Raw genomic sequence first — 9,274 nt, forward strand, 5'->3', positions numbered from 1 at the left:
TATGTGATCAGGCATCAGTGGGCCACGCGAGGCTTTAGGGAAACATCTGGCCGTGCTGATGTGCTGTGACAGCGCTGAATGTACACGGTCATTAACTAGCTGTGCCCACGTCACGTCGCACTCCAAGCTAAAGCAGCATGGCCGCTCACAAACTGGTCCTATAAGCTCTGCGAGGTGTTTTCTTTGTCGACAACACACCACAGTTTTCTCCACTGACTCGGTCGGTTTAGGTCAGCTCGCTCCAGGCCGAGGTGCGGATGCCGGTGTAGGTGTAGCGTGTGCTGGCAGCGCTCGGCGGGGTGTGCCCGTTCTGCTCAGGGGACTTGGGCCCCGCTCTTGATCGGCCGAACTCCCCTTTGGCCGTCCCGCTTCCGGCCGACCTCCCGAAGCCCCCACTGCTCCCCCCTCCTCCTCCACCTCCGCCTCTCAAGCAGCTGCAGCAGCTGAAGGTGGCCAGCATGCCCTGACGGAAACGCTTGTTCATGAAGCAGTAGATGATGGGGTTGACGCAGGCCGAGGTGTAGGACAGGAGGTGGATGAAGGAGATGGGCGCGCCGGTGAGGCGGTGGGCCGAGCGCCGGTCGAAGGCCTGCCACGCGTTGACCACGAAGATGGGGGTCCAGCAGAGGAAGAAGAGGAAGACGATGACCAGGAGCATGCGGATCACGCGCTTCTTGGCCATCAGGTTGGAGGTGGAGGTGCTGCTGCACACGCGGCCCACCGTGGGCTTACTGCTGCTGCTGCTGCTGCTGGAGCCGGGGACGCTGCCTGTGCTCATCGTGATGCTCTTCTTTTTAGACGGCTGCATGTAACAGCCGTCACTGTCACCGGGTTTGATGCTGCCAGTGCTGCATTGTCTCTCTGTCAGGGAGGAGAAAATGAAAAACACCGGACAGTTAGAGAGTGATTACAATGGCCGCTGTCACTCCAAACAATCATTTACTGTGCTTTATTTCTGTACCTCTACTAGATTTCCTGTTGGACAGCTCGAACCTGATGCCTCTGTAGAGCTCCAGAGAGATGAGTCCATAGGCTGTCATCATGACGATGCCAGGGATGAGGAAGAGCAGCAGCAACAGAGACACGTACCTGAAAGTTACAAATGTGGGTGAGGATGTGGAGGAAATCCATCATTGGTTTGTACGGGGTCATCCCTATGTTCCCACAGCCCTATGTTCCCTCAGCCCTATGTTCCCTCATTTCTAACTTTTGTTGTCACTGAAAATTAGGCCCTATGTTCCCTCAGCCCTATGTTCCCTCATTTCTAACTTTTGTTGTCACTGAAAATTAGGCCCTATGTTCCCTCAGCCCTATGTTCCCTCATTTCTAACTTTTGTTGTCACTGAAAATTAGGCCCTATTCCCACAGCCCTTTGGTCCCACCATTGATTGGGTTTAGGAAATGAAGAAAGGAGTTGGTTAAGTTTAGTAAAAAGACCAGGTAGAGGCTAGACAGGCCAGATAGACAGAGTCCAAATAGGTAGAGAGAGTCCAGAGGGAACATAGGGCTGAGGGAACATAGGGCTGAGGGAACATAGGCACGCTCCCGGTTGTACTCTATTATAAGTCTGGTTTTATTTTGAAGGGTCGATCTGAAAGGGATGCGTTCCCAGTGTGAAGACGCTGGGATGTGAAAAGGTGAGACTAGTGACCTATTCTCAGCTCACCAGGACTGCTGGATGACGTCGTTGGGCCACACCAGGCGACACATGTGCCCCGTGCTGTTGTTGATGCGGGTAAAAGGCTTGAGGGTGCTGGAGATGGGGTAAGGCAGCATCAGGATGAAGGACGCCACCCAGGTGGCAGTGATGACCTTGGCGGCGTGGGACTTGGTCTGCCACGCCCTGGAGGTCAAAGGGTTGCATATGGCACTGTAGCGCTCCAAGGAGATGGCCACCAGGTTGAAGGTGGAAACACTCACTGAGACGCCTGCACAGATCAAGAAATCAAAGCAAAACATGACGGCTATGTAGCGATAAAGGCAGACTAGCTATTTATTGGCTGCAAACATTAATTATTAGGTTTTTTTTCTCTAATAAGGGGAAAAAAAGAGGTACACTTATTCATGTCCTCACTGAGTCAAATAATACCATTGTCAAGCTATAGCTAGCATCATTTTAGCTTAGCTTCACATAAAGATTGGAAACCTACATGCTGCCATTCCGACATCCCAGCATTCCGACATCCCACCATTCCGACATACCGCTATTCCGACATGCAATCGTTTTTGATGAAGTTAAGCTAACTGGCTTCATATTTAGCTACTTTACTGACATGACAGAGTGTTGTATTGTATTAATACTGGAAACAAAACAATTATGCATATTTTTAAGGTGATTTGAAAATCATATCCAACAACTGAGATGAAAGTTCTCCTGTTTAATTTTTCTGCTAAACTAACTGGTTTCAGGCTGCAGCTTTATCAGAAAAGACATGAGAGTCTTGGTAATTTTGTCATTACCAAAAATTACCTATTCCATTAATTTCATGTTGTTTTGTTTTTCCTCTCTCTGTCATAAACTTTATAGCCCAACATTCAGAACGATCAACATCCTCACAAAAGGTAGCTGTGTTTACCACAATGCGTGTAACACTATGGCACATTAATGTTTTGCCACATTACATTTAACTGCTGAGTAGTGACAGAGCACATCCTGCAGAACAACGCTAACACACTCAGTAACAATAACAAGAACTATAAATACATTCGTATTATCGCTGCGCACAATCCGAGAGCAGCGACACATAAACAGATAAACACATGGACAAATGAGGTAATGATCCTGGAGGACAGCGCTCTGATCTCACCGAACTTCCAAATGGAGCAACAGGAAGTACGGAGACAGATGAAAATCATATTATCTAGCGGATTTGCAGCTGAATGAAAATGAAATATTAGCAAAGGTACACTGTCTGTTATGACTGTACCTTATTACAAAACTCCCAGCAGAGCTTTTTAGAAGAAGAAACCTGGGGGATTCATTAAAATCACATGCACAGATGATTCACTTCCTTAACTACTAAATGAATTATCCCCTTTGAGACTGTCTGTATGGGAGATTTAGAGGTCAATATAAAAAATAAATAAACACTGGAACAAGGTGGTATACACCACACCTTTATTGTGTCATAATCAAATTTAAAAAACGTGGGAAAGGTAATTATCTTGTTTTTATTAAGGGTGTGTACACCATTTCAGTGGCAGAATTGCCATAGGCAACAACGGAAAGGCTGCATGCATGCATGACGCATACTAACTATTCAAGAAATGTTGTGCTGGTTAAAGTAAAACAAAAACAGGTTAATTCAATGTCACAAACTCACAGTCATTCCTCTGATTCTGTTTCAAATTTCTTTCACAAATACAAATTTGCCTCAAAGGATTGAAGGAGAGTTTGCAAATTCATCAATTTGGATAAAAAGAAACTCTGAAAATACACTTTTTGGTAACACTTTATTTTAAGGGGTCCTTGTTCCTGTGTAATTACCTAATTAATTACAGTGTAATTACCTATGTAACTACATGTAATAGCATGTACTTACATTGTAAATACATTGTGTATTTTGGTGTACTTACAGGTCCTTGTTACACTTGTAATAAGAAATGCTTGTTACAATACTTTGTCAAAGTGGCCACTCTCTTTGGGGAAGGGGTACATCTGCAAGAAAAATGGGTGAAACCACAACCCATGTTGCCTGGGAAAACTTTTCCATCAATCTTCCTCCTGCCTCTTGAGTCTTGGAACATGTATGCTGTTTCACAACTTAGTCTATGTAACAGTTGTGTTAGTACACCGTTGTTACTCTTTGATACAGTGTAATAAGCACATTAAAATAAAGTGTACCTGCTGGGATACCTCAGTCCTTAAACATTAACTGCAATAACCAGTGTCTTCGATAGTGTACCACGTGTGCTGTTACACAACTTAGTATATGTAACAGTTGTGTTAGTACACCGTTGTTACTCGTTGATACAGTGGAATAAGCACATTAAAATAAAGTGTACCTGGGTCGGGATACCTCAACTCTTATACATTAACTGTGATAACCAGTATCTTTGATAGTGTACCACGCGTGCTGTTACACAACTTAGTATGTGTAACAGTTGTGTTAATACACCTTTGTTACTCTTTGATACAGTGTAATAAGCACAATAAAGTGTACCTGCTGGGATACCTCAGTCCTTAAACATTAACTGCAATAATCAGTGTCTTCGATCTTGTACCACTTGTGCTGTTACACAACTTAGTATATGTAACGATTGTGTTAGGACACACTTGTTACTCTTTGATACAGTGGAATAAGCACATTAAAATAAAGTGTACCTGCTACATACTTACATGTAACATCATGCAGAAACTTGGTACTCAAGTATTTTTACATAAACCAATAACTAGAATAGCATTTTTTTCAGAAAATGAGACAATGCTCAATTCATATGGAACTGAAAACATCATCAGCAATCTGTATGCATAAACCACACACTCAAAAAAATGCATTTCAGTGTTCCTTTATCGTCCTTTATTTTTATTATCCCCAAAAAACCACAAGGCTTGATCTTTTCCTGTCCTTTAATGGAGTCCTCTATTTCTCCTCCGTAAAACTGAAATGATCACAGAAACACAATTTACTTACAGTACTTACAGTAGCATTGCATGAATAGGTACACTTCAATTAGCATCCAGATTAACAAAATGAAAAGAGTTAGCATAGACTGAAAGCTAGCAAGATATATTTACCGAAAACATAACTAATTATGTCTTAATTACAAAAACACACAATCATGTAACACTATTGACATATTCTACTCACAGATAGACATTCCCCAAGGCAAAAGCATCCAACAATATTATTTAGCACTCTGTTTAGCCGTCTGTGCTCACTTTTACACCTGAGCATGAGAAGTGAGCATGCAACAGAAAAAACACAACATAGCTGGACTTGACGAGCCGAGCGCTCACTTCGACGCGGTTTCTCTGAACCAAAGAGAAGACCACTCACTCGGACATGGTTTCTTTGAACAAAAGCACACACTTTTTTAACCCTCAAAGACAGTACAAAGACACTGGTTATTGCAGTTAATTTATAAGAGTTGAGGTATCCCGACCCAGGTACACTTTATTTTAATGTGCTTATTTCACTGTATCAAAGAGTAACTAGTGTGTACTAACACAACTATTACATATACTAAGTTGTGTAACAGCACATGTGGTACACTATCGAAGACACTGGTTATTGCAGTTAATGTTTAAGGACTGAGGTATCCCAGCAGGTACACTTTAATGTGCTTATTACACTGTATCAAAGAGTAACAAGTGTGTACTAACACAACTGTTACATAGACTAAGTTGTGAAACAGCATAAATGTTCCAAGACTCAAGAGGCAGGAGGAAGATTGATGGAAAAGTTTTCCCAGGCAACATGGGTTGTGGTTTCACCCATTTTTCTTGCAGATGTACCCCTTCCCCAAAGAGAGTGGCCACTTTGACCAGGTATTGTAACAAGCATTTCTTATTACAAGTGTAACAAGGACCTGTAAGTACACCAAAATACACAATGTATTTACAATGTAAGTACATGCTATTACATGCAGTTACATAGGTAATTACACTGTAATTAATTAGGTAATTACACAGGAACAAGGACCCCTTAAAATAAAGTGTTACCCACTTTTTAAAAGGAAAAATTGAAACGGAAAGAGTCTGGCTTGTTCTTTCTTTTTGAACTCAAGTCGGGGACAAAATATTTCCTTATGTCACCACTTTTTCAATTGAGGAAAAGAGTTGATCACTCTGCTGCCTGAGTTTGATGAGATGATTTTTGCTATCTATCTAACTAACGGAAGTAGGACACATGGTGCTTTTGACATGTGCAGTAATTTAAACCTCTCCTCAAGACAAGTTATAAGTTACATATCATAGTCAGAACAAATAGGGGTTCCGCAGGGGTCTATTCTTGGGACTCCTCTGTTGAGCTCAAATCATACAAACTTATAACATAATTCTACATAATTACGTAGATGACACACAGATATCCTTATCTCTATCATCAGGTGATCATGGACATTTAGATTGTGTGTGTCACTAACCCTATGCCAAAAAAATACTTAAAAAAGCAGTAGAGTCGGGGGAATAAACCATCAAACCAAGACCTTGAACCCATGCCTTTATTTCCAGTAGATTAGATTATGGCAATGTTGTGTTTGAAGACCTTTTGAAACAAGCTGCTCAGAAGCCGTTACTAGGCTCCTGACAAGAAATACTCCATTTCTAAAATAAAAGGCTACCTCAGACTCGGAGACCTTACTTTAAAATGTTGCTGCCTGTGTATATAAATCACTCAGCAGCACCCAAATATATCGCTGACATACTTGTGAGAATTGAACCTTCTATGACCCTTGGGGACGACCCATGGGTTAGAACAAAACATGGTGATGAGGCATTTTGTTATCATGCAGCACAAACCTGGAATAACCTCCCAGATGATGTCAGACAAACCCCACCCCTACCCAATTTAGGTCAAAGCTAAAAACAACACTGTAAAGTCTTCTATCTTATTTTTAAACTCAATTAATTTTACCTTTTAAACCTTTCTCTGTACTCCCTTATTGTAAATTTGCATCCTTTAGTTTTGCCTTGTAAAATGCATTGACTGTGCACTGCAGCTGCATTGCCTTACATAAAATATTTAAGAAGTCTTTTGAGGTTTTCTCAAAAGAGTGCTCTAATATAAAGTTATAATTATTCTGCATCTCCTTCCTCACTGAAATGTCGAGAATCTTTTCACATGCTCACTTTAAACAGCTCGATTGCGTTAGTTGAACATTGCTTTCAAATTAGTGGAAAATCACAAAATTCTGTTTATACATTCATGTTTTAAACTCAGAGAAAAAAGCACTTCATCATAGATCGCTCATAAATCCTACATGTACTGTAGCAACATGAGCCAAATAACTGGCTCTGCAGGTATACAGTTTTATGTGATTCAACACTTAATGACATGCCACTGGTTATTAGGGCTGTTTTTTTATTTTTTATTTTTTATTTTGCATACCTCATTTTGTGACTCGGGCTCATTAAAACACTGGGATTATTTGAACATGCAAGGGAAATGAACCTTGCTCAGGACATGGCCTAAGATGACTTCAATTATCCTCTGTCCAACAATGTCATTACCAGCGCAATCAAAGAATAATGCTTCAGCCTGGATGAAGAGATTTGAATCATTTTGCAGCAGGGGATGTAAATTGATGTGAATAAGGAAACAATCTGCACGACAGGCACAAATTAAACATCACATTTTTTGACTGAGTGCATAAACATCAAGTGTTTTCATCCAATATCTAACAATCAGTATATGGTCATAGAATTTGCAATCGAAGCTGTAATCAAGGATCAAAGACATGAAAAGACACTGAAATTGTATCACAATCTCATATCCACTCACCCATGAAGTACATGACCAGCTTGCATATGCCTATGCCAAAGATGAAGTCCCTCATGAGGTTGGGGATGAGGGTGAAGGGGATGCAGACCAGAGACACCATCAGGTCGCTGATGGCCAGAGACAGCAGGAAGAGGTTGGTGACTGTCCTCATCCGCCTGTTCCTCACCAGGACGGCGATGATGAGGCTGTTGCCCAGGACACTGAGGAGGAAGATGAGGCTGTAGAGGACGATCCTCACGGTCTGGTTGATATCTGAGAGGAAGTGAGGAGACACAAAGTGAGGAGACTCTGGGCATGACATTTGAAAATGTGACCAAATGCTGTTTGACTCTTTTGCCTTTTTCCTCTCACTATGATTCATAGCAAAAAAAACAAAAAACATCTTTTGTCTAATCCTATATGAAATCCCTCAGGCTGTTTGTTGTGTCTTTCTCAGTGTTCATCCACAGACATGTAAAGTTTGACCTATAAGAGTCTCTATTTTGTGTCTTGTGGCACAGTGGCAGCGCTGCTCACTTGACATTGGCAGAACTAGTGTGCAGTGACAACATATGTGTCATACAAACACACAGCAGAATGCATTAGCCTTATGGAGGACCTGAGCCATATGCGTAATGCGCACTGACGCAAAAAAAAATGCCCAAAGCAGTCGCTCTTTTGGCACAATAGAATGGCTCAATTTTAATAACACAACAGACACATTATATTGAAATAACGCTGTTCACTAAGCGATGTGTAGTGTATTAAATAATAATGATTAAAAAGAAAAAAAGACAAATAAACTGGCTTTACCTTTAGGCTCCGGTGTGGGCTCCTGCTCGCTCTCGCACTCGGAAATATTCTTGATCCCAAAACTGCACAAAATCCTGTTGAGGTCGGTTGAATTTAGGAGCATGTCGTGAATCGTAAACGTCTCCATGTCGCTCTCTGTCTCCTCTTGTCGTAGCCTCAAGTAAAATCAGTCATGTAAACGGCATTCGTCATGCTCTGGCCAACAAAAAAACACAGACTAATGGATAGAGCATATTAAAATAAAAAATAAACTACACTACACACAGCCTAATCTCAGTAGATTTAAAAAGTAATAAAAAAGAATAAAGGAGAAATTAGAGGTATAACACTACTGTGGTGTCTACAAGTTCCCGTGCGCTCTCGGTCTGGTGCGCTGCGCTGCGCTGTGCTCCAGTTTCCAGCTACTGCCACATGTGGTCGGCTCACATTCTTGAGCGCTCAGCCCGCCTTTAGATTCTGTCAGCATCTCCCTTTTTATAAAAAACCCCTGGTCGTAAATCATTGCGGTAATAGAGATGCTCCTCGGAGTTAAGTGGGCAATAGGTTGGCTGCATTAAGCAGAGCCATTCCTCTTGGCTCTTCATTAATATCCCCCCCCCCCCCCCCCCCCCCACCTGCCCAGCCCACCCCACCACCACCACCAAATATTTATATAATCACTCGCAAAGAGAGGATTTAGTGCAGCCAAAATATTCAAGCTGCATGAACATCAACATCATCATCAGCTCAAAAATGTTATAGGGGAGCAGGAGTGGATCTGGTGCAGCATCTTGTCTGCCACGTTTCAAGACAATGATGTGGCCCTGCTGTGGCATTTCATGTGAACATGTCAGCAACAATGTGAAAGCTCATTGAATCAGGCTGTAATTGTTCTGATGGCCGGAGAAATGCGCTGTCATTAGCGCCCAAACAACGCCAACTCCAATATGTTCACAGCTGCAACTGAACTGTCTAGAAAACTGGCAAGTCGTAGGCTAATTATTCATTTTTCTTAGAAAGACTGATAGATGTTTACACAGAAACATGATGAATCTAAT

At 41.9% G+C, this 9,274-nt stretch overlaps 1 protein-coding gene across 1 annotated transcript; it reads right to left on the reverse strand.

Moving 5' to 3' along the window:
* Nucleotides 1-226: 226 nt before the first annotated feature.
* cckar (cholecystokinin A receptor) lies at nt 227-8,364 on the reverse strand (the record flags this gene model as incomplete). Its single annotated transcript, XM_083992789.1, has 5 exons — nt 227-861; nt 962-1,089; nt 1,667-1,928; nt 7,446-7,697; nt 8,238-8,364. The coding sequence occupies 5 exons, from the start codon at nt 8,362-8,364 to the stop codon at nt 227-229; spliced, it is 1,404 nt and encodes a 467-aa protein (XP_083848915.1).
* Between the last annotated feature and the right edge of the window lie 910 nt (nt 8,365-9,274).

The sequence above is a fragment of the Trachurus trachurus genome (assembly GCF_905171665.1).
Source record: "Trachurus trachurus genome assembly, chromosome: 18".
In the NCBI taxonomy this organism is placed as follows: Eukaryota; Metazoa; Chordata; class Actinopteri; order Carangiformes; family Carangidae; genus Trachurus; species Trachurus trachurus.